Raw genomic sequence first — 27,168 nt, forward strand, 5'->3', positions numbered from 1 at the left:
CCTGATAAAAAAAATGTTGCATGGTAAAAGCTATTTAATAAAAATTTTCAAGTCAGTATATAACATACTAATTGCAAGAAATACATATTAATTGCAAGAAATACATATTAATTACAAGAAATACATATTAATTGTCTAATCTAGTTAACAAACTAATTGTTAATTATAAATTTTATTCTTAGCAATAAATTAAAAAGGCCAAAGGTCTGGATTGTGAGAAAACACGCTAAATAATAGTGAATGCTAATCACAGAGAGCTGCAAAGATCACTTGGTTGACAGACTATTTCGGTCCCAGTTGCAAACTTGAGTCCCAGCCAGAAAGATGTTTTCACGAACTGCAAGGGCTTTGGGGGACACAGTTTTTTCCAAATCAAAGGTAATGTGTCTACCATTTCTTGAGATACTTTTCAATAACCAAATATCTTCGTTATGCAACTACTAAAGAGTTTATGTACACAATTTAATTGAAATTTCCCACAGAAAGTTCAGAAATTTTAGTAAAATATAAAGACAATAATTCAAAATTATTAGCAAAGCTCACTTTTTATGAGTAAAATGATATCTGTTGGTACAACTTTTTTCTTTAATATGTATGGTCTAACCAGAATTATAAATGTTATTTTGAAATAATTTATAACACAACTAGTTCTAGTTATCTCTTAGACCTTGAATGAAAACTGATTGGAAATGCTATCATTTTGTTGGCAACTGCCCAAGAAATATTTTAATTAATAGCTATAAAACATTTCAATAAAAAAAACTAGAGTATATTGTATATTGTAACTTAGATTATATTGCTATGACTCAAAAGTTTTAAATATGGGTGTTATAATAAAAATTAATTTTTAATGTCCCCTCCATTCACAATAAAGAAAGAAAATATTATGATGGTTCAAACAATAAAATTTTGATTTTAACTACCAGAAATGTCTGTTTTGTAACCCCAGATGTAAACAAATATATGTCAATATCAGTGTACAAGCTATAATGCGCCATAATAATCATTGACCATGGCTAAACAATAGAATCAAATTGGCCAAATTGTTATGTGGTGTAATTGGTAAATAACCATACCTGTTATGTCAATGCTCTAAATTGTCCATATTTTATATTTTTTCCAAAAGTTACTGTTTTTTTAACCATTTAGACAAAAATTATTTGTGTGTAGCCCATTGGATGTTTAATTATAGGACACAATATGCATCTCACTAAAGGTTTATCTTCAATAAAAGATATATTTTAAGTTTAAGCCTAAGTTTAATTTATAAATACTTCCTATTCCTTTAATGATGTTAACAATTTCCTTATTGCGTTTTTATTGTTAGCCTGTCTTGGTGGTTTGTTAAACGTGATACCGCACTTAAATAAATACTTTAGACTATTGTGTACCCCATCGGATGTACAATTGCTTAATTTTTAAGTAAATTAATTTTTTTGTACAAAATTGAGACATACATTTCTCATTATACTGGGATGTTTAACATAAAAACAAACTATTATGGTTTTTTGCCAGTATTATTGAAAAATTTGACAGCAAATAAAAAAATCCAGAAATAAGCTGTTGTCGTGAATGTGTTAAGGGACTGGAAAAACAATGTTTACAACACTGCTTATCAGCACAGACATAGTGTCACATCTAATTGAAAAGGCACACTACAGTATTATCAGTGAGAAAGCTGAACTTTCTCTTTTATGCAATATGGTTTTTTATTAGTGATAAATTCTTAATTTTTACAAAATATATGGTTTTAAGGACAGTAAAAATAGCTATTACACATTTCTATTACATTTCTGATATCATAATACATACAAAAATTTGTAAACTCAATAAATCATGAACATTACTTAAAACACATCTATTTGGAGAAAAGTAGTGTTTTTTAAGAGTAGATTTGGGAATTTTTATTACATTTTCATAATTTATAACCCATTCAATTGTAACAAAATTGTAACCACATGTCCTTACATAAAAACTATATTTACACGTTTCTTAACACCCTAATTAATTAAAGTTATGGGGGGACAAAATGATATCCTATCTAGATTATCCAGAATTTATCTGTTGTTGATGAAAATAGCAAAATACAATATATAGTGGAAGAATGTTTTTCTTTATTTTGGTAATGTTTACTTATATAAAATATAAGATTAGATTAATGTAATTATTTATATACATATAACACGACATACTATAATAGTAAGGTATATGACAGTTTAATACTATATAGATGAACTGAAAAACATGATTTGGTTGTGCTGGCAGATGCTGTTGGGTTCTGTTGTTTACATTGGCATCAAAACTTATCCTGCCAATTATTGTGATGATTTACGACTGCCAACCAAAACATCCTTGTATTGTGTATACTGTCAGATTTATATTCGCTTATCGAACAATTTTAGACTGAGATTTTTAGCTTTAAATTATTATTTTATTATTATTTATTTTTTATTACAGCTAGTTTTATTATAAACAGTGTAATTGACTACACTGTTAATAATTCTTAAAATGTTATTTTTATAGAGGAAACCTGGTAGTCTGCTAGGTTCTGCGAATTCCTATGCATCAGAAGCTACATTCGAAACCAAGGTTTGTATCTCAGAAATATGTTTTATAATACTCTTCTCTATCCTATTTATTTATAATTTTATGGCCTACATTGGACCACTTTAGTCACTTTATATTTTCTAGTCTTTCTTCTTTTATCCACCCAATATTTCTTCATCCTTTCCGAGCGTAATTTCCTTTCCTCCTCCGGAACCACTCTTCCTATTCGTTGTTTGTTTCTTTTCAGCTGTAGTGTAGAGTATTTGTCATTCAATATCTTCAATGTGTTTGTCTTGTGTTTAAATCCTCTACTGTAATTTGTAACTCTCTCATATCTTCTTTTAATTCTGTGATCCATTTAATGTCACTTTTACTATACCACAGTTTTTCTACTATTTTCCTGCTAATTCTATTTTCAGGTGTTCTTAACAAATGCCCCAGGAATGATATTCGTTTCTTTTTAATTATACTTGTAATGGGTTCTATATTTTTGTAGACTGTTTCATTGGAAGCTAGTCTCCAAACTCCGTCTACTTGATAGTTTTTGTTTAAGCAAGTTCTGACTATTCTTCTCTCCATCTTAAGAACCTTATCTATTGCAATAGTATTTGTTGTTTTAAATATTGTTTCACTTGCATATGTAATTTGTGGCAGAGCAACTGTTTTGTAGTGTCTTAATTTTGTATTTATTGAAAGACATTTTTTATTATACGTATTCTTAGTAGCATGTTTAATCTTAGTTAGTTTGTCTATTTTACTTTGCCAAGATGGTTTTTCATTCAGGTTATAAGTGATTACTTCTCCTAAGTATTTAAATTTCTGCACAATTTTTATATTGTGGTTGTCCAACCTTATTTTATTTGCAAGTGGAGGTTGCGTTAATAAAACTTCTGTTTTTTCAAACGATATCTTTAAACCAATTTTCTGAGCTATATCTTGTAAAGATTTAATTTGCTGTTTTGTTTCCTGAATGTCATTGGCCAAAAGAGCTAAGTCATCAGCAAACCCCAGACAGTTCAGATTAATGTTGTCCCTTTGATATCCAATCTTTATGTTTTTTTGGTTATTTCTTTCCCATTCCCTCATGACGTACTCTAATGCACAGTTAAAAAGAAGCGGTGATAATCCATCACCTTGTCTTAAGCCAGTCTTTATCTGAAATGGTTCTGAAAGTTCTCCTCTAAACTTTATTTTAGACTTTGTATTAGTTAATGTTAGTTCTATTAATTTAATTATTTTGGGGTGAAGTCCAAAATGTCTCAGTATTTTTAATAGTGATATTCTATGAATGGAATCATAGGCTTTCTTGAAATCAACAAATGTTATCGAGAGTTGTTTATTTTGTTTTCTATCCTATAATAGATAAAAAACCAATTGTATTCATTTTTTCAATTTAATTATAGAAATACTCAAACTTTGTATAATAGTCAGCTGCTACTTTTTTACATAAAAAGGTTATGCGAGTAATGGAGGATAAAGTGGACTAATTTTATCTCAATAAACACGCAAGTTATGTTGTTATTGCACTGCATTTATGTACTTTTTGATCCCTGTTCAATAAACATTTTCTATCATTCTAGAAAATTGTAGAAGAACCACTTTAGTCTGGATCAGTCTGACCACTGAATTTGTTGAAGATTTTTCAGTCAACAACCCCGCAAAAGCACCTTTTTAATGTTTTTTATGTCAGTATTGTGGCTACATCTCAGACAGAGTATTGTGTGCTACTTACTCATCCTGTATGCAGTGTTTGGTGATAGTACTCAAGTTTTCACCAACTCCAAGCATTGTTTGCACAAAGTTTTGTTATGTTGGGTTTGGAAAGTAAACACGTTATGCTTTCTGAGAAAATTAAAGCTGCCTACACAGACTAGACCAGTGGGAATTACGTTAGAACAATTTCAAGGAAGTAAATGTAGGACCCACTGCAATAAAGGACAGGAGGAAAATATAATGAAAGTATGATACACATTATTGAGCTTGAATACTGATGAAGGGTTATTGTATTTTAAATGTTACTATACAGCAAACAGTATTGTAGCTATACGGTCGTTCAAGCCAAATTTTAAATGATCTTTAACAGTCTTGTGTTTGAAATTGTATTTATTTGAGAAAATAATAGAATTTGTATTCTTCTAATACCCACACTCTCAGTCTCACAGGTGATGTAAAGCAGAGTTCTATAGTATTTTCCCATTACTTTACATTTTTTATTTTAAAAACTGTTTACAAATTCTAATCATTAAATACAAGAAAGTCATGTTTTCCTTTGTACAGAACGTAAGAAAGCAATTTAACACGTTGGGGAAGGTCATGATTTTATTGGTTTTTTGGTATATATTTTGCAAGTATATATAAGTCAAAACACTGTAAAATGTTTTGTGTGTAAAAAGCATTAAAAGCCATTCCAAAATGCCATGAGATAAATTTCATAGATCGATTAGAAATATAGCTGGGTTAAACTCATACAAATCATGTCAAGCGTGGGGCTCTAGATAAGATCCTTGCACATGCCAGTGGCCCATGAGGATGGGCAGAAAAGCCTAAAAAGAGGACTGTCTCCCCTTTTTTGAAGAAAAATATTCAGCTTTTATCATTAATTTTAGTATCTTGCATTTTCTGATCCTTATGCTATAGAATCTATGACAGACAGTGGAGTACAATTAATGGTCACTGTATATTACTGAATATTGTTTTTGATAACAGACTCCAAAAAAAGCAATCAGAATCATTGCAAAGCTGAATTATAGAGAGTCGTGTAGGGAATCTTTCAGGGAGCTGGGGTTGCTGACTTTGCCCTGCCTCTACATTCTTGAGGTGATCACGTACTGCAAATCAAAGTGTGATTTGGTTCGTGGCAGTGACGTTCACCAATATGGGACAAGAGGCAGGGACAATTTTCGAACTAGCCAATACAGATTGACGTTATCACAACACCTCCCGCAACAAGTTGGTGTCAGACTCATCAACAAGCTCCCTGAGAGTATAAAAAATTCCATCAATCAAAATCAATTAAAAACTCGTCTCAAATGCCTTTTGGTGTCAAAAGCGTTTTATTCTGTCGATGAATTCATGATGAGCCGCTGGGAGGTCTAAATTTGCACAGTATTTAAATAATCAGTTTGTATGTGTTTGCTCTGGATCTGGAGTCGGTATGTATATATTTCCTTTGGATCTGGAGTCATTTTGAATGTGTCTGAGCGAATGTATGAATTGTAAGTGTGAATGTGTATGAAGGTATAGTTGGGACTATTTATTTTTGTTTATGACGATTGCGATACAATGTTAAATTGTTTAAAAAATGCAATAAAGAGATTATTATTATTATTATTATGACAAGGGATTCTGGAACAAAACTTTGTCAGAACCAAGATGTTGTAGTAACCAAGATAGTGCCACTGATCGGCCTCATGGTTGTTAAATTGGACATCTAATTTTCTCACATGCACAAGAGTTTATCAAACAACACCAGAAATATACTACAATTTTAGAACACTATGGATAAATTTAGTGACGTACATGTAAAACTTGGAAGTTTTTCAGATGGTTTTATACATTTTAATTTTTACATTTATGGATGAAACCTATTTCATTACATATGATCAATGGTTAATAAAGACTATTTTACTACACAATCAGTATGTTAAAAATAATACATTTTTATTGTCAAAACGAAATGGTAAATTTTGCTCTGATGCCCATATGCTGTCTTTCACACTTCTTCCAGTAACTGTCAACTTTACAGTTATTTTATTTTAGAAATGTGATACTATAATAGTGATACTAATCTAAAAACAGAAACTTGATTGTGTTTACTAGCCTTATAAACTTCACAAGCTAGAGAATGGACCGTCCACTAGTGTTACTGTCACCAAGGAGGATGCCCTCAAGTTTTTCAGACAAATGCAGACGATCCGAAGGCTTGAGACCTCTGCCGGAAACCTTTACAAGGAGAAGATCATTCGGGGATTTTGTCACTTGTACTCGGGACAGGTAAGCTTAATTCTTTGCAAATACAAATCAAGATTAAAAATTTTCATAACATAATTTTGTAATGAATACAACTTAGTACTTCAAATATTGTGGACCAGAAACTGGCTTAAAAGACAAAAGATATAATTATATACCTACCATTATTACAGATGAACTACAACAATTACATTTACAATTTTTTAAACCAATGTTTATAAATGCCATTAGTAAATACTGTTTTACTCTGAATATAGATAATGCAATCAATCTGACAAAAAATATTCTGCCCTAAAAAGATGAGGTAATTTTGAATTGTTTATTTCACTCAGGCTTGAATTGGTATATAGATTACAATTGTTATATTTCAATGAACAACCATGCACTATACCACAACGAAAATACTAAGTAATTGTTGCATTTTAACTTTTTTTTGTTTCAGTGTTAAGTTATATCTTTTAGGGAAATAGGTTTTTAAGACCAAGTTCAATGTAGGTCTTACAGTTTTCTAGACAAATTTTCAAATATCAACAAAATCTAACCAAACATTTGATGACATTTGGCACAATATTTTTTGCATATAAAATGAAAACTGTGTTGTAGAAAAAGTAGTTAATTTCTATTTTTAATAAAAATGCATTATTTCAGTTTGAGTGTAGTTTGAAAACAGCTAATGCAAATATTTAAGTATTTTTACATTTAGTCTCACATATCAATAATTATTTATTATTTGCGAAAAATGTTTTGTAAACTAGAAAATGTTTGACTCAAATCAGAAGTCGCTATCTATCACTGTTCAAAGATGGCAGCTGCTAAATGGGGTGTCAGTTATATACAAACAGATTTGCATGAAACTGATAACAGTTTTTCAAATTATCCACTCATTTCAAAAATGGGGTCATTAAACAAGAGGTAGACCTTTCTCCCCCCCCCCCCCACGCCAACAGTAATTTTTCTGAGGATTTGAATGAAAATCAGTATTTGGGGATTTTTAGGTCGAGAAGTACAAATTAGACATCGGTTTTCAAGAATACCTCACGTCTCCTGGGTATGCCTCGCTATCCGCCCAACTGAAGAGGTATGTTTCGAGAAAAACATCTTTTGTAAACAAAAAAAAATATCTGAAGAGGAACACTATTAGTTCTACAAAAATAAAATGGCTCAACTTATTAAGTGCGAAGATTACACCACCGTGCACCGTCAAAACCAGAAAATTGAACATATTCCTTTTATTTCTTTAGAAGGATATATTTGATGCAATAAGTCCATTGCCGATTCGCGATTACTGTCATTAGCTTTTAAAAAACTCTTCGCAAATGAAAATTACATATAAAAACCAGTAACAGGAAAATAAATAAAAAATATTAGAAATGAAAGGAAAAATAAGGCAAAATTTCTACCTCACAGTTTATAGAAAATTTAAAAGATATATTTCATGAAAACCAACATTTTCCACTCCACTCTGATTTAAATTAATCTATAAAACAGTAAACAGACAATGAAACCACTAAACTTTGAAAATTCCTCTCAGGCATTTTGCAAAATATGAAGCATAATTTTTATGCATTCACCAATTATTCTTTATAGCTCAGTTGTATTGTGCGGAGGAGTTGTGTACACTATGGTCTTGAAATAATGCCATAAAAAGAAGTTCAATGGATAAGTCAGGTGATCTCGCTGGCTATTTCATAGATCAAATCCATCGATGAGGACAATCTTGATCCAGAAACGCGACTCGAACATCTCTTGCGTCATGTAGCGGGGTCCCATCTCTTGTTTTATAAAATGAACGCAAGTACAGAATGTGTGTTTTGGTTAAGTGATTTTTTTTAAATGTCAGTTGTATCAGTGAAATATAGTAACAAAAATTAACACTATCACTGTTACTATTATGAATGATTGTTAATACTTGAAATATCCAGTATGTATTAAACATTATAAATGCAAAAATGTATCCAATAATTGAAGTTAAACTCCAGTCATATATCAAAAAAGCTATGGTTGCGATCATCAAAATTATTTTTAGAGTAAGGTGTTTACTATAGGAGCCATCTCTTTTTCAAGTTAAGCATAACTGTAATACATTTGTTATTTATAAATTTACTAAATAATTAATTAATTACAAAATAGTACATGTAGTTATTAATAATTACAATATATTATTTTAAGATACTCCTTTAAATAATTGAAAATCTGATTATCAAAATTGGCGTGCTTGAAGTGTGTGCATGTTCAGGAAGCTTGTGCTGTGGGAATGCGAGCAGCCATGCGGCCCCAGGACTCCATAATATCTGCATACAGAGTCCATGGCTGGACATACCTGATGGGAGTACCAGTGCTGGGAGTGTTGGCAGAACTGACTGGCCGTAAGTCCGGTTGTGCAAGAGGCAAGGGCGGCTCTATGCACATGTACACCAAAAACTTCTACGGGGGCAATGGCATTGTTGGCGCACAGGTATGTTCCAAGTTATTGTTTGGGAACTATTCCAGGCTAAACAAAAAGAATAATTCTATTTCAAGAGCACTGAGGTAGCAATTTGTCTAATTTCCAAATAGTTTCAATTATTTCAAGATCTTCCCTTTAATTTGAGCTTCCCCTACAGAAATGTGAAATGTTCTGTTATTTTAAAGGTTTGTTGTGTCTTAAATCATAATGTTCAATTTTAAAGCACATAATGTAAAGTAACTTTCAATTTGCTAGCATTGGTGCAATACTTTTCAAACAAGTTTGTTATGTACCTGAAAAATGCCAAACAAGTAAATTTACATTTTTTAAGGAGATAGGAATCTCTATAATTCAGTTAGTCCAGTAGAAATGAATCAGGCACATTGTTAGTTTGGTAATGACACTAATTCTGTTGGATTAACATTAACAGCAACATAAATGGAAAGAAACAGAGGAAGGCATGGAAAAAGGAATACTGTGAAAAAACTAACTGATTTTATTTCATCCCACTTTCATATATGCCATGGTGGATACATTACCTGATATTATGCATTCATTACAGCTCTGGGTAATCATCATTATTCCATTACTAAAATTCATATGGCTGCTTTTGGAAAAACAATAAGTTAATTTCCCTGAATTAACTGAAATGAGGCTCAAACTTAACCATAATTTCTGTACTCTCAATACGATGACCTTATTGAATGCCAAGTGACCATGAGTGATAAAAACTGTTATTCATTTCCTGAGGCGGTTCAAGCATCAATAACTGATCATCAAAATATTTAAACACTTTTGTTGCATACAAACTCTCAATGTAGGAGCTTCAGTTTCAGTCTGAGTGCCAACAATACATAACTGGTCCTGTCAGTATCAGATTATTAATGCAACTTCTAACTCAGCCAAAACGTCAGCAATATCTTCCCAACATTTGAAAATGAAACATGGCACAGACAATGCTGACAAAGATTTTAACACTCATCTGAGTCAAGATCTTTCTTATTAAGACTGATGGTCACAAGTATGATACCGATAGGTCAAAACCAGTCTGGTTGTACAGAACTGAATTTCTTCATATTAAAAATTGTCCTATCACTTAAAATATTGACAAGAGCCACCACACCCAAGAATGGAATTGAATAACAAGACTATATAAAATGTTGAAACCGTATTAATCTGTGTAGAATTCATGTTGTCAAGTCAAAGTGTAGATTGTTTTAAAGTTATTTTGTTAGAGACACTGTGCGTGGAGAACTCACCAGCAAATATTTTGTGGAAACCCTTAGTTCACAGTAGAGGATAAATGTCAAAAGTTCTTGCAATGTTTTAATGGTGTTTCATATTAATTTTAATTAAATATAAAATAAAAACAGAAACTTTCATGAAACAAATAAATTAAAGGATTTTCTTAAAAGTCAACACAATAGATTTGATAGCCAAACTAGTTAATTACCGTAGACAAGATAACAATAGTAGAAAATGGAGAAGAAAACGCCTGCATTATTTCTAGCATTATTAGTCCAGAAAGCAGATCTCAAAATCGAGAGATTCTTTTTTAGCATGATAATAACAGGCTCAATTCAGCGATTACTTTTGTTTTCCATTTACTTTTCTTCCTTTTACTTATTTTTTAGTAACTGTTACATTCTAAGTTTTATCTTTCTTTAAATACCCGGAGACTAAACATTGCAGGTTCCTTTAGGAGTAGGAGTGGCATTTGCTGCCAAGTACCAGGGAATCGATGCTGTTTGTTTTGCTCTGTACGGTGATGGAGCGGCCAACCAGGGGCAGATCTTCGAGGTCTACAACATGGCAAAGCTGTGGAACATCCCTTGTATCTTTGTGTGTGAGAACAATGGATATGGAATGGGCACGAGTGCTGAGAGAGCATCGGCCAGCACTAACTACTACACCAGGGGCGATTACGTCCCAGGAATTTGGGTCAGTCATACATAAATGAATTTTAATTAATAAGTTATAACAGACTAGATTAAAAAAATAATGAACAGTATGGTCTTTACAGACAGTCTGATAAAAAATATACACCTAATTAACACAATTTATAATTTAATTGACTTTTTATTCCAGAATGTTCTGTACAATAGAGGTTTGATCCTGTTCTGTCCGTAAAAGTTTGTGTATTATGCAATTCTTTTTACCCAAAAATTATTACTTTAATTTTACAGTATTGCTTTTAAAATTGAAATCAAAATTACTTGCTTCCTGTACCATCTTTTGCCAGTCATAGATCAATTACTGCAGATGGATCATATCTGAGGATTGGCATGGGACCACACCAACCTGATGCCAACAAAACAATCCGAGTTATACTGCATATATTTGACATTGTAACTACTGAGCTGATCCAGATAAGCAAATGTCAGTTAATAATCATGTAAAATCATAATACACTGAGCTGAACTGTCAATACAAAGAAAATACAAGGTCCAAAATTCTGAGAAACCTGTTCTTGCCCAAAACACCCTGTTACACTATCTTACACTATTATGCATTTTGCTCCTTAGTCTGATGTTTCCAATTCAAAAGGATGGAACTTGCCAACTATGGATTCCAATCAAAAATATATCAGATATAAATCTGTACCTACATCGCTTTAAACTACTTCATAGGTCAAAGCTTAAATAGTGTTTTTAAGCTCACAATTAACAATGATTTTAAGTAAAGATTCTAAATTGAATAACTTAAGTGATGACAATCATGAGAGTTTTTGCACAGGTGGATGGTATGGATGTGCTAGCAGTGAGAGAGGCAGCTAAATTTGCGGTAGCTCATTGTTCAGAAGGTAAAGGTCCCATGGTGTTGGAGACAGTGACATACCGGTACAGTGGTCATTCCATGTCCGACCCCGGCACATCGTACCGGACACGTGACGAGATCCAGACAGTTCGGCAGACCCGAGATCCAATCAGCTCCTTCAAGGAGAAGATACTCTCTGCAAACCTTGTTACTGCTGATGAGTTGAAGGTAACTGATCCATTCTGTTCTGTTTTGTTCTAAGGTAATATTATTCATAAAAAGTGAGTGAATTATTATAAACCCATAGGGAAGTAAACTTAAAGGATCTTTTGAGTGGGAGCTTTAAAGGTGTAAAGAATACTGTGTTAAGCAATTATTATCCAACAGATGTGTTACTGACACCTTATAGTTTATGATGGAATACTATGTACAAATTAGAACAATAAATCTATAAAAAGTATGACTATGGAGTATGAATGGTTCAACTGAGAGACAAAACGGAAAAATATTACAAGAACACTACTATACTAAGCGTTCAATTCCTTGAATTATTTATTCATAGATTATACCTAAAATAATATAGCAAATATCTACCTGTTACTTAAGTTCAAGCAAATGATCACCATTCACAAAAATCAAATTTTATATCTCTGGACTATGACTTATCCTTGCCACAAAAATCAAAATGAAATATTTTACAAACTAGATCAATATTTCTTTGACCTACTGTATATTTGTTAAAAGTGCATTGTACAAAGAAGTGTGTGATTTTGGATACACAATCCTTCTATTAAGCACATATAAGCTACTTTAAATAAACTTTTCTAACCTAATTTAATCTTAGTATCATGTTTTTATTATTTGGTAACGCATTTAAACATTTTATTTAAATATAGATATTTTAATTGTAATATGTACAATGATGGTGTGGATGAAGGACATCATGTTTATCTTGGGTATTGTAAACTTGTATTACGTTTCTTAAAACCAGTTTTCCCTGAATACTTCAAAGGTACAAAACACAATGGTATGTACAGATTTTAAAAAATCTCCAAGGATGTAACATGTTCCCATACATAATGAATACACTCAAGCAAGATTGAACAATCACTATCCTTATTGGTCTTTTATACAAGATAATATTATTACGGTTACCTGTCCTACATTGACAATACTAAAGTATTTCTATTCTGAGTTCTAATTCAAATTTTGTCCTATCTGTTTTCCAAAAATCCAACCCAGCTTAAACCAGCCTTGACTCTTCAACATTTTGTCAGAGTATTTTTTTTAATTTGATGCCGTGTCGATCCAACTTCCCTTAAAAATTCAAGTTCTCTAATGTTAAAATCAGTAAAATGTTGGGACATTATTGAAATGAGAGCCTAAAACAAAGCTATAGACTAACATAATAAACCATATCCATGATATATCACTAATATTGTAGCTCTCAAAAACTTTTACTGCACTGCACAATAGCCTAGATTGTCCTAGGATTATTAATCACAATATATAAAACCATGAAATGACTAACAAAAACACTACATAAGCATTTAAAAAGATCCATAATGAACTCGTTTATAAGTAATTAACACTATCTTGTGAAATAAATACCTTTTGTAACTAAAGCTAAAGATCTAAACAGACAGATACCTGCTTCAAAATGACTAGATGAAGACAATTAATTGTTCTGGCAAGTTTATGACGTCACTGCTGCCAAAACAGCAAAACAAATTTCACTATTGAAGAGCAATTCTTTCTGTTTGAAATGGAATATAAATAGGAGTGGTAGTGTAGACTTATGTACTACCTAAAGTGTCACAATGGGTGAGTGTAAGATTGATATTATAATGTTGATTTCAACTCATGAAACGGTTCAATCGACATTATAATACTGATTGCCAGGGTTAAAACTATTTCTAAAACAAAATTCATTGCTGGCTAGTATTATTCTTAGTTTTATAAAAAAAAGATGCTAATGTACTGGTCTTAACCTGACCTGACCTGGCCATGAGCCCCATGCGAAAACTCAGAATACAGAGGAGAGGTGTTGGTACAGTACAAAGTGGAACAAATATAGATTTAGAAACTCTTCAGTCTATTTCATGTAATATAAATCCAGAATCAAAAACTGATCCTGTGCTCTCTTTATTAAGATTAATAATGAAGCAATTTTAATCACTCACCTCTTTAAGTTTGAAACAGTAGAATATTAGTAATTTTTCTACATGTAAATAAAATACACTACTGATGAAACTTATATAGTTTTACCAATTTGTTACAGAGTATAGAAAACGAAATAAAGAAAGAAGTAGACGAGGCAACAGGTTTGGCCAAGAAGGACCAAGAGATCCCAATGGACGAGCTGGCAGCTGATGTCTGTGTACAGTTTTTGGAACCTGAAGTCAGAAACATACTGCCTTGGTCACCTGTCAAACACAAACGTCTCGGCCCCGCTGTTAATGCTAAATAATTTTATAATTTTTGTCTGTAAAAAATAACTAATCGAATAGAAAGCCTGTCTGTCCTCTTTTTAACTAGTATAATTCAACAGACATTTTCTTGTAGTTAAAATAATTTTTGCATTGTTAATTGGCCAAATTAATTCTCCTCAGTATCCAATTATGTGTCTCAACTTCTGTCATACAGTAGGAATTCAAATCTTTCCAAAATAAACCATAACCAACGCATTACTTACTTTTTTTAACATACTTTTCCCAAACGTAAATGGGGAAAAAGTAATTTCTTGTGCAAAATAATCTACTGTATTCCAAGTTGTCTTTCTGTGTTTATAGCCTATAAGTGGATACAGGCCTAAATACTGGACCCATTTGCTAAATGTGGCATTTATAATTGATCTGCCAACAAAAACATGTTTTAGTCGGTACAAAAATATAAAGTTCTTTCAAAAAGGTAAAATACACATACCAGAACTGTTAATAAGACTTCTACTTAAAAATTTAAAAGATTTAATGTTAATTTCGTGAAAATTTGATCTTGATTGAGATGATTAATGGAATCAGTAGTTTAATTCTGATGAAATCCGACGTACAAATAATTTTGGGGATGAGTAATTATTTTTTGGCAAACTGCTAGCACTTTCTCAAAATGTAATAACAAATATTATTTATTACTTAGGAAGTCATAAGTTACAAATTGACCAGAGATTCTTAAACTAAACTGATAAAAAATTAATACGTTCTCTACAGCTGACTACCAATGACCATTCACCCATCGCTTACCGAAACTGCGATCGACATCAAAAATCTTGAAAATCGACAGCATTAATCTTAGACGTACATGACCGGTATCCTAACATCAGTTTTCTAGTTCACACAGTGTTGAAACATTGCTTACACAACTATTTGCTTGAAATATTTTGGTCTAGCTGTAAAGATCAATCTTCAGTCTACACATGTTAAACCAAAAATGCCAATAAATTATTCCGACACCCAGCGACTGTGTTTACGTCCCATATTCTAATAGTTGTTTACAAAATGTTATTATTGTAGTGTTTCAAACTTGGTTTTATTACAATGAATGTGATAATATAAAAAGCAGTATGTAAAAAAAATAACATTCATAATGAAAGTGAGATTGGTCATCCATCCACGATCAATAACATCTAAAAACACAAAATGGTAATCACGTCATGAACCACGTTTCAATGTTTCACGTTGGGTAAATTTCTTGATTTTATGTTCCCTTATCCATGAAATCATGACTACCAATTTCAGGATATAAATATTTGTGCAGAACGAGTCCCATAAATTTTGATAACCATAAACAAAAACACACGGTAGCTGGATTGAGGTTTCTTGAAGATTACGATGTTAGAAGAGATGAAGTGGACCATACATTAACTTGTTATGAAATTTGGATATCTTGCCCTGAGGTAAACCGTAAATGCTAATTCTTACAGTTTGGCCCTCAAGACTTGGACGCTCCATAGAGAATTATTGGTATCATGTATTGTCACAAGAAGTGTGTTTAATAACACCACATGCTATGGAAACAACGTGGGAGCTAATTGACAGTTTTAGGTGCGACGTTTTAGATAAAACTTCATTATTTCTCTACCTTGCACCCATTGATTACCGCTCGTTCCCAAAGCTGAATGAGTTTTTAGGTGGTGTTCAATCGGACAGTGTCAAGGAGCTCAAGAAGACAGTCATTTAGTGTATCATTTACCAGCTGTCAGGTGTCATGTAGCAAAGCACGGTTTAAACTTTGTTAACATAGGTGTGGCAGTTAAGAAGTTAATAGGACCAATAATAGAGGTGAGTACCAGGTTCAAAGCGTTATAAAAACCAACAAATTTCGTTTTGTGGCTGGTTGTAAAATAAATCCAATTAATAAAGTTTAATGGATTGAAGTTCAAAGCAGGTGAGTTGGCAGACCTATCAGTAAAGTGGAATTCATATTTGAATATGAATGCTTTAAGCACTATGCTTTGGCATACTAAAGAGTTCCCAATGTATTATGTTGGCTTTATCCCAATTCTTACTATGATCTTCTGATCAACAATGATGTGCAATTTTTTACTTTTCTGTTAGTTTAAAAAAGTTGTTCTCATGTTTTTTTGTTGTTATTTTATCCTAACGTTTAATGTTCATTTTCTCTCACCTATGTATTTCCTATTACAACTACATTTTATATTGTAAACACAGATTCTACACACAATCCCAGGTACAATTGTTTTTTTCATGAGCTTTTTTCTAAGAGTCTTATGTGTTTGAATGCAGTTAAACGAGGATTCATACATAAAATTAGCAGACCAACCGATCAGTCACCATAAGTTAAAATTAGACCACTTTGGTTGCCAATTCTGAAAAATTAATTAACCAGGTAACCTAATGAATTATAAATATTAAAGATTTCTAATAAATCAATGTGGAGTCACAGCGTGGTTTTGAGAAGTGCATCTACAACGAACAATAATAAAAAAGCCCCACTCCCGTTTCCTCTTTTTGCTCCAATCTTGTTTCTGACATAAAGCTATTAATTTACTATTGGTATCTGGTAAGTTCTCAGTTGTTGGTCATTCAGTGCAGAACTATTAAAACCTGTTTTCTTTATTTTGGTTTTAATAATTAGTCTTTTGTTTTAAGTACCTGTTTTAGATATAGTGTACATGGAGTTATCGACACAATGTGCTTCTTGTGATTCCTAACTTGTGTATGGTATTATTTGGTGGAATTCACTTTAATCCTTACAGCGCTGAAAAAACTCTTGGGTTTAAATGGTCAGCCTGGTAACAGGAATGGAGGAATTGTTGGTTTTCTAATGATTCATACTATTATTTAAATATACAAATAAGTCAATTCCAATTACCGACTGTGGATGATCAATAATTTATTTTCTTTTGATAAACTTAGAAAAATGCAAATGATAACAGTACATATATGATTAATGAATAGACTTAAATAAGTGTTAATGCATTAAGAGGAACTTAAAAAATACATGAAATTTGTTTGTAATTAATAAAGACTAGCTGATATTAAGCAACTTTTTGCAGAAGTATAACAATTATTTTAAAACCAAGTTTTACAAATAATATGATTTATAGGTAGAAAGGAATAATATAAAAACAATGAAAACAAGAATAATAGTTAGTAATGATTAATAAACAACAAACTTCAGTTCTGTCAATGTTCACCGAAAACAATTGGATTGCATGATATGTCCTACGTTGCTTCTTGTGGGGCGTCTTTACGTTGTTGTACCATTTCTCTTAAGTTGTTCTTACTATCCTTCAAACTTCTCTCTAAATAGCTCTTGTTACCCTGAAACACAGAATCAGTGTTAAACTGCCTCTGAATACGTTAAAATAGTTGGTAGATATTTTAAAATGTCATTTATAAAAATCCAATACTACATAACTAAATGGATTACACTTCTAAGATTTTATGAATAAGTCATTTAGATTTCCATAAAAACGTTCCAGCAAAGCTTTCTAAATGAATAAATTTAATCAGAGTATGTTTTTTTAAATCTTCAATAATATAACACTCACAGTTACACAGAATAATAAAACTGCAGAAGAACATGAATCCTGTAGTTTTTTGTGAGTGATGGTTTGGATTGAATTATATTGCATGATCAGTATTTTTACTGATTCTGCTTTTTTTGTAATGTTTGTCGGGTGGCTAGTAACACAATTCACTATTAGAATGTACACAATGTGTTGAATCAGCTTACTGACAATGTAGAAACTGTAGGCTTGTTTGGCAAAGTTCCACAATGCTAAACTTGTAGCCTACACTATACTAAAGAACTGCACAGTGTGGCAGATTTTTACATAATCATTCATGGATTAACCCTATTTTAACCCTTCGTACGCTGAAAGCAAGTTCTATAAAATTGCTCTAATGCTCAATAAAAAAAAAATAATAATTTAATTTGTTCAAAGTTACATTTTTTTAGGTTTATTGGTCTTGCAACTGATGAAAACACATGATAGTTTTTTTATTGCTTTTATTTTATTTACATATGAGTACATATACATGTAAATATACATGTAGTATATAAAGTCCTATAAACTTTTCTGAAATTAGCAAAAGTTAGCATAACAGTAATTCATATTATTTATACAAAATTAGTAGATAATGAAGGGAACAAATTCATGACAAATATAGAATATATAAAGAACACAAAATGGTACAAAAATAAAAAAGGCACACTAATATTGGACTTGTCTGTGGTAAATCTCAAAACACTCATCTGGGTGGAGGGCAGGCTTGGCCTCACATGTTTTACATAGATATATTAGTTTATCACATTATCGATATGGATAACCTCGCACAATAGACAGCTAAAGCAGTATAGCAGGTTATAAACAATAAACAACAGTACAAAGCGGCCGCCGGCAGTTGACTGTCACACGCGAGTATTTCCGCTTAGAGCGTACAGCTTGCTCACTGGCGATGGCGCGGACTGACAAAGCAAACAAAAGCTTCCGTTGTGATTGGTCCCAGCTGTTTGATGAGTCACACTTCACATTGCGTCACTGTTCCAAGGGGGTGCTTATTCATATAAGGGGGGGCGCATGGACATGGCTCAGTCACTGAATTAGCACCCCCTAGCATTCAACCAGCAAAAAGGATATTTATCTTTTACATATTCAATTTAATCATAAATATAATGTTGTTATCTGGATTTTTGTGACGCTGCCAGTTATAAGCTACTATCTACGATTGTTTTGCAATTTCTGATAAATGATTAAATAATATAATAATCAAATATGGCTACTTTCTCTTTAAAATTACCATAGACTTAATATTACATAATAATGCTCCGACTAACAAGGCTAATGGACCTTAGCACTCCTCCATCTCACACGCATTGTCATATTTGTGTAATAATTTTCACTCATGACTTTGCTTTCTTAATTTTTTCTAAATATCACCTATAAAAATAATTAATTAAATCATATCCTTCATTTATTCTATTTCAGTTTATTCTTTCAGTTAATACGTTTGTAAATTTAATTAACGGACTGCTAAATATATATTTAAAAACACATAAAATTCTCTACGCACATATCATTAAAGCCCATGTAGGCTCTTTTCCCTTTACGTTTTTTAATTACGAGTATACACTAATTAGAGACAAATTAAAACTAATGATAAATGCTGCTCTTGTTTTAATTTTAATTAGCTGTCTTAATTTAAATGTATGGATTCATTCTTTTGAGATATAAGATTTGTATTATTGTATACCAAGTTCTTTCATAACAACTATTAGAATACTACAAAAATACCATCATTTGTTTTCCTCTCGAATATAAGATATTTACTGCTGTATCTACAGTTATACATTTTTGTGAAAGTAAAAACTATTTTTGGAATATTACGGAAGGTAAAATGTAATTATGGTTTTTGTACACAATTAGTCTAGTATCTATGCTGTGTCATTTTTATTGTACAGGTATTGAGTACTGGGCGTCCATACCAATGGAAGATCAACTCATAGTCTAGTTAAGAGTATTCACTGAGGCTGAGCATTAAAAGTTCAAGCTTAATCCAATCGTGAAAACTCAATGAAACATGTTTCTAGATATAATTAAAACTATGTTATTTGTATATGAATCCATAATTAAACTATTTATTTCATTTAATAGCTTCACGGAAATGGAGTCTTCTTTTTTTAGTTTAATTAACTCAAATTTAAAAAACTAATATAATTTTGTATACAATTTAGGCTCGTATTTTATGCAAAATAGCTCACTGTCACACAGTATAGAATTTTCTTTGCGGCATTTTTGTTTCATATTTAATTTTAATTACATTTCAAAATTAGGTTTTATGGAATGAACCAGATGAAGCATGAAAATTACAGTTTTTGACTTGCCATTTATTACAGAAATAATTTTTCAGTACCTGCCCTTAAATAATTACTCGTAACCATCTGCAGTAAGGAACTAGATTATAATTTTTTATCTTATGCACTATTAGGCGTACCGTGAATCATCTGCAAAATGGAACAGCTCCATAGACTTAACACTACACAAAAATCCGTAGAATGGTACTCAAAAAAATATCTCAATGTTACGCCCATAAGTATTACTATTGCTTACGTGTAAAATCTCCTTTATAGAATCATGCCTAACTATTTTTCATAATTAAAGGAATATATAGAAACATCAAATACACAATATCCCTTCCGGCTGAGTCGGAAGAAAGGTATATTTCACATGAGGCTACAACTTGAAGATACATTATTAGTTTATGATCTTAAAACTGTGATAAAAAACTTATGGATGAGGCATTGGTAGCTAAGGATGAAGTATATTAATCCGCAAAGATTTCTTCCTAACTAGTTAATTTTTAAAAAGTGTTTGGTCGACTTCTGTCCATCTTACCTCTAGCAGATATATCCCTCTGGTAAAGGATTATACCCTCGATTATATTACTTTTTCTAACGGTATCGATGATAATTAGTGTCATATTACAAGAATGAATAATAGAATTCATATTGGGACTTTCATATTAAGTGATATCAACTATTACATGTAGGATATTCTCACATATATGTTTTGTTGCTCCTTTTATGAGTAACCCTATTTTCAAATGTGGATCATAAGTGTTTTATTACCTACAGTACTATAGGAAAGGAGGGATCGTGATTTGTAATTACTTTAGAACATCAGTTCAAAAAATCATGGAATGTCGCATTGAAATTAAAATTGGAATATTTTCCAATGACCATAATTTATTTCATCAGTAGTATGCCATTTTTTAAAGACATGAAGGAGGTGTCTATGACGTATCAGTTATTCTACAAAAATTCGGTACGAAGGGGCGGGTATCAGCTAGTAAACATATAAAAACTTGAAACTCCTTATTTTTGCCTTAACATCGTTGCTCGTTATGTTATATATCGGCCGTCTACCAAATATGAAATATACAGAGTGAAATCAACCTGCAAATATCGATTGTAGGACTGTAGGTCCACACATAATTTTGACGAAGCTGACGAAACCCGTCCGTGCACTACCGACCCTACTGTTCAGAACTGATGTGGCCGTATCGAGTGGTCGAGTAATAATATCGATGTTATTCTCAGTTGTTATTTCTATATTAATACATCACTTATTATGTATAGTGAATTTTTTAGATGAAATTTCGTAAAAAATATAAGAAGAAATCAAACAATGTTTGAGTGTACAGGCCCAAGGTGTGGCATATTATACTCTCTAGGTAACGGATACTTTTACATGAGTAAAGAGAAAATGAGAAAATATAAAATAGAACACGGTAATGATGTATGGACAAAAACTGAAAATCATCGCCTTTTTGTATGCAGTTAAAGAATCTTTAACTATTGTGTGTTACATTAGTCACACGTGCACTTCTAACCCCATGTATCTGGAAGTGTCAAACTTAAGGATGAACATTCTTATAATATTGTGAAAAGAAGAGTGAAATCTCAGTGAAGTCTTTAACAAAGCGTCTATAAAAATGTAAAATTTAAAATTACACTTCAGCTTAGCTGAATTTTTATTTTAAGGCTATTTATATCGGAAAGTGTAATGAATGTTGTTACACTCTAATTTTCAATTCGTTGTAATTTTTATAACTGATTTGTAAACTAGGTAGTCAACAGATGTATAGAAGCATAAATATTACTTCATTAGTAATAAAAAAATACTATACAAATATACATAATATTTCATTTTTTATACAGTAAACTTTTATGTTTTTTAATGTTTTATTTTCCGGGTAGAACAAAATCTTCAAACCTCGGTTAGAACAAACTTAACAACTGCAACAAATAGCAATCTTTACTGGTAAATTTAAGCATCTACGTTTACCATCGTAATCAATAGCATATCCACAAACTCCGTATAAATTTACAAGCCAGAAGAAGGTCTGAGGTCTTCCATTTAAAAAACTAAATATTAAATAGAAATATAATAACTATAAAGATATTTTTAATTTTTGGTCTAGGTAATCAACATGTATTAGAGTGTTTTTTCTGACGTATTAATCAAAAGAAACTTATATTCAGAAATAATTAAGGATATTATTACCACAGTTCAGCAATGTAATGTTAAAATCACATGATTAGAGCAGCTAAAATCAAAACAGCTGATTGACGGAGCCCACATTCAGTGCTGTCATATAATAAAGGCGAATATTGTTTGGTAATTGGTTTTAATAAACAAACTATCTCCCTTATTTCACAACCAATTTTTAAAACTTGGTATCGTTGGATTTTTAATTAAATTGTGTAATAATTGAGACCTTTTTTACCATATATCGCTTTTAAGATATTTACGCTTAAAGATTTTTTAGAAATCACTATTTTGAAAATAAAGCTTGTAAAAATTTAAATTTTTTATGTAATTATTCCTTAAGGTTATAAAGGTATAGCCAAAAGTTTAACCTAAACAATCCATCAAATATAAATAGTAAAGTAAAAAAAGACAAAAACAAAACAAAATTGTGGCTATTTGAATATTTATTGAGTTTTAGAATGGTGAATATGATTGTTTTTGCCTTTGGTCCAAGAATAATGTCTGAAAATAATGGTAGAGGTTGTGGAACACTCTGTATAATAATTTTATATACAGAGTGTCCTGTAATTCTTAGGACAAGTCTATATACCGCAACTGCTCAGGTCATGGCAAACGCATTTCAGAATATGGAAATAGATCTTTGGTGCTTAGTTTCCTATCCGTCAGTATGTATGTGTTTTTTATAGACAAATTCACTTTAATATCTTAAAACGAATAAACAAATCCTACCTAATTTGGATCAAATTTTTGTGGTAATAAGGCCAGTTATAAACAATATTCATTAATACGAAATGGCGGCCATTAAATCTGATTAACTTTGAATGTCTTAAAATCAGGTATACAAGAATAAATTTGATCGTGGATTGTATCACAAATCTAATTAATCAAATACTATTTCAAAAAAATAATAAATAACTCATTCAGAGCATCTTTACTGTAAAAAAACATGGTTCGTGAAAATAAATTAACATCAGCTTTAGAGTAGAGTATCTTATCCCTATTTTTTTATTTTTGTCTTTTATTATGCAAAACCTTTGAAATACATGTTTCAGGCCTATCTAAGGATAGAATAGAATCATATATTTGATGTTTATTGAATTTATTTAAATATATGTTGTTTTAGGACATATTTATTTACGAAAATTTAGTCAAGCGACAATCAGATGTATTTCCAATAAAACCACTTATCTTTGATTTTGTCATCTATAAAAGCATTATTGTCTGAATACTACTGTACGATTTTTCTTGTTGTTTATTATTCTTAATATATAACAGATAACCTAGTCACTTTATTTAGTTTTTTTAACATATATTTTGAATAAATGTAAGCTTTATGATAAATACAACAGTTTATTATTGTTAATTAAGACGTTTGTTTTTGTCCTTCATTGTTCATAAAGGCGTTCATTATTGATAAATTTGCAATATCTCTAGTAGTTTTTAATTTACTAGAAAAAAAGTTGCTTGGAAACAGATATTAATGTATTTCCTGTACTTTAAATGAAGGGACTAAGATGTGAGCACAATAATTGGCATAAGATATTCTGGTGCTGCCGTTTACTCGATTTTTGTATTGTGACCTACTCGCTGAGAACTTCAATGTCGACAGTGTTTTGTTACAGTAAATCTGTGCATATGATATTTTATATATTTGGTCATTATATTTGTGATAGAACCCTCTCAAATTCATTTTATTGCAATATTTTAGAATAATTGCATATTTTAAGAAGTTAAAAGATAAAATATTTTAATAGCCACTATTTTGAAAGTATTAAAGATAACATCATATATTTTTAGCCACCATAAAGTTTTGACCAAGACTTGGTAGGATTAAATTTATTAGGTTTTCCTTTTAGATTTTCCAAGATATTCCATTTTTAACAACAACAAAAAAACGCACACTAACCGACAGAGGGGAAATTAAGCAATGTAGATCCATAATACTCAGTATGTAAATGTATGTTTTGACCTAAGCAATAACGCTTTTGAAAATACAGTAGTATATTTATTGCTAAGTGTTTTAATATTGTTTTCAACTTTTTTTAAATTATAGTTGAACTAACTGATATGGATATAACTGAATGATATTGATTCTTGTAGATATAAAATAATATTTAAATTGTTTGTCAGGTGTGTTTGAATTATACTATTCAGTTTAAATAGTATAATTCAGTTTATGATGCGTCATTAAAAATAATTGGCTCTTAGCCGTCGCAAAATTACAATTTCACGCTTCTAAATTTTCCCGCTTTTGATTGGTATTCGAAAATTTAAAATAAATAAATAATTGTCTTTAAATTGGTTAATAGGTTGATATAATCTCTGACCATGTATATTTATTACACATGCCGGATTTACGCAATATCAGTTCCTCTGCGTTGTTCGTACCATGATTTCAAATTAATTTTATTTTAAAATAAACCTGTATTTGAATGCCTAGAACCTAGTTTTTTACTTAAGTATATTTGATGCATAGTATTTTGACAATTGGTAATGAACTGTTTGTTTTTGAAATATTAAGTAAACGACAGCAATGCAGTAAATATACTCATTGCATTATATTTAAATTATATATATATATATATATTATTTTATTTTATTTAAAAATAAATCGCAATATGGTTAAACGATTATTATTCTATTCCGTTGGGGTAATTATTCATCTCATCAATACGGCGCTGATTTAGCAGCCCCCAGATTCAAGGGGGTGCTAAATCAGCACATGAGCACGGTCAAGGCGCTGAATTAGGACCCCCCTATTCGAAGGGGGTGCTAAATCAGCACATGAACATGGTCAAGGCGCTGAATTAGGACCCCCGTATTCGAAGGGGGTGCTTATTCAGGGCCTGGACACGGCATCTGTGCTGATTTAGCACCCCCTTTCGTGATGTCAAAATGACGTCAGTAGCGAGGGGGTGCTATGTCCAGGGGGTGCTAATTCAGGCGCACCATTAGAACACCAAATATTCACTCTCAAGCATTCTGGCGGCAATTTGTAGAACTAATGTAAATATATTGCGTTGTCAGGGGATTCCACGATCTATTATGCTTAGAACATTTCGAGTTAGTTTTACTCGGTGGAATATTCAGCTTACAGCGTACGAAGGGTTAAAATGAGTCATTATAACATATATGTTAATATCTTAAGTTTAGATTGTTTGTATTAAATATGTGTAAACTTTTTCCCTTTGAAACATGGACTAAAAACTATTATAACACTAATATAAATATAACTATAACATGCTCTTATTGGAAAACAAAATTATTGATGTTAAAGAAATTCTCAAATAGTTTTATATTTATTTCACGAGGCCTTTCAACATCTAAAATGCCATCGTTAGGTTTGAATTCAAACGTGATGACAGCATCTTTGATGCTGAAAGGCCTTGTGAAATAAATTTAAAATTATTGGGGAATTGTGTATTTCTTTAACAGCAACAATAATTTTTTTAAATTTAATTACCAACAAAATATTATAACTTTTAAATTATATGAAAGAAGAAAGGAAAATACATGTATGCAAGCATTAGTATATATGTTTAGTAGTGTTTGATTTATGATTTTCTTGAAAGTAACTAAAAACGCCCAGTATTTTATTAAAAGGCATGCAATTTAGGGCTAGCACTCAGTAATAAACTTTCATGAAATGAACTTACTTCGAGAGACTTTATCTTTTCATCGCATGTACTGATGCGGTTGTCCAGATTTTTACAGACCTCTGGAATGTCAGTAAGCACGAACATGCGCCCTACACTCTCATACGTTTTCGTTTCTGATGATAGAGCCTGGAAAAAATTAAAAAAATGACAGAATTATCAAACATTATTGGAACACTCAGTTTAACAAATTATCAAATTGTATTAACAAGAAATACATTAAAATGATAAACTTAACAAACCTGAAACTGTGATACATAATCAGCTCTATTATTAGAAAATTATAAATGTAAGTCTTGTTTGTTCAAATATATATTAAGAAAAATGTTTTAACTATCTTCCACAATAGCTGTTACTATTTTACTAATGTAGCAGATGAGTGTAAGGAGATGAGAAGGGGGAGAGGAGGAAAACAGAAGGGGAGATTGTCTTTAGTTTGACATAAAAAGGGAGATAGAGAAATATGCCGGCCTGAAATATGTCTTTTTGGAGAAAAAAAAAACATCAACACTAATTGAAGGCTTCTAATGTAAGTATTCATAATATATCATTAGAAAATTGAATGTTTATATAGGCTACAAATTTTAGTTTTTTTAGTACATTGGCAAGTCTATAATAGTTACTAAAAGTGTTGAACATTGCATAATGCGATTTTGCATTGTTAACAGTCCAATTGTGTAGCGGTAAATATATATATATATATATATATATATATATATATATATATATGTATATATGTATATTTACCTATTTATTTATATGATATATACCTTAATTTCTTGTGCTGTCAATTCAGCATGCTGCTTTGACCTCTTCAGTCCTTCAATCTGAATATCAGCTACCTGAAGTTTTGTAGTAGTCTCCACCATTTTTTGTTGAAGCTCTGTGAAAGCCTACACAAAGAATAAATTAACAAACAAAACAGTAATATGAACAATTTTAATGAAACAATTTTGTTTTAAAAGTTATCACACTCTATTTTAATTTAATTCTGCACATTTTCATAAATTAAATCTCATAAATTTGTAGGCTTTTATTTCAACTCAAATTTAAAAAAGGAAAAGACACAGTTGAGGGGTTAGAAAAGGAAATGTTCATGAAAGATAGAGAACACCATCTGTCTCTTGAAATTAACATGCAACAACAAAATGTAATCTATCAACAATGATGCACAAAGAAGTTGCGTAATGGCAAAAAAGACGATCATAGTAGACAAAAAATGAATAAACTTAACCATAGAGGAAGAGAAAGTGTTTAAAATAATTAAAAACAGG

At 31.1% G+C, this 27,168-nt stretch overlaps 2 protein-coding genes across 2 annotated transcripts; one reads left to right on the plus strand and one right to left on the minus strand.

Moving 5' to 3' along the window:
* Positions 1 to 223: 223 nt before the first annotated feature.
* LOC124359755 (pyruvate dehydrogenase E1 component subunit alpha, mitochondrial-like) lies at positions 224 to 14,308 on the plus strand. The gene is made up of 7 exons (XM_046812761.1): positions 224 to 378; positions 2,524 to 2,589; positions 6,367 to 6,540; positions 8,753 to 8,971; positions 10,655 to 10,903; positions 11,699 to 11,947; positions 14,001 to 14,308. The coding sequence occupies exons 1-7, from the start codon at positions 325 to 327 to the stop codon at positions 14,187 to 14,189; spliced, it is 1,200 nt and encodes a 399-aa protein (XP_046668717.1). The 5' UTR covers positions 224 to 324; the 3' UTR covers positions 14,190 to 14,308.
* A 2,738-nt stretch (positions 14,309 to 17,046) lies between these two features.
* On the minus strand, positions 17,047 to 26,836 carry LOC124359756 (prefoldin subunit 1). Its single transcript, XM_046812762.1, has 3 exons — positions 26,665 to 26,836; positions 25,895 to 26,023; positions 17,047 to 17,502 (listed from the first exon to the last, which is right to left on the minus strand). The coding sequence occupies exons 1-3, from the start codon at positions 26,761 to 26,763 to the stop codon at positions 17,404 to 17,406; spliced, it is 327 nt and encodes a 108-aa protein (XP_046668718.1). The 5' UTR covers positions 26,764 to 26,836; the 3' UTR covers positions 17,047 to 17,403.
* Between the last annotated feature and the right edge of the window lie 332 nt (positions 26,837 to 27,168).

The sequence above is a fragment of the Homalodisca vitripennis genome, chromosome 4 (genome assembly GCF_021130785.1).
Source record: "Homalodisca vitripennis isolate AUS2020 chromosome 4, UT_GWSS_2.1, whole genome shotgun sequence".
Classification (NCBI taxonomy): domain Eukaryota; kingdom Metazoa; phylum Arthropoda; class Insecta; order Hemiptera; family Cicadellidae; genus Homalodisca; species Homalodisca vitripennis.

Bases quoted from the DNA above. Each gene is read 5' to 3' on its own strand.
- LOC124359755 (XM_046812761.1), top strand. From the start codon at position 325: ATGTTTTCACGAACTGCAAGGGCTTTGGGGGACACAGTTTTTTCCAAA. The intron at 2,590-6,366 runs GTTTGTATCTCA...TGTGTTTACTAG, and splicing joins AAGCTACATTCGAAACCAAG to CCTTATAAACTTCACAAGCT. The intron at 6,541-8,752 runs GTAAGCTTAATT...GTGCATGTTCAG, and splicing joins GTCACTTGTACTCGGGACAG to GAAGCTTGTGCTGTGGGAAT.
- LOC124359756 (XM_046812762.1), bottom strand. From the start codon at position 26,763: ATGGTGGAGACTACTACAAAACTTCAGGTAGCTGATATTCAGATTGAA. The intron at 26,024-26,664 runs GTATATATCATA...AATTTTTTCCAG, and splicing joins TGACAGCACAAGAAATTAAG to GCTCTATCATCAGAAACGAA. The intron at 17,503-25,894 runs GTAAGTTCATTT...TCTGTGTTTCAG, and splicing joins AAAAGATAAAGTCTCTCGAA to GGTAACAAGAGCTATTTAGA.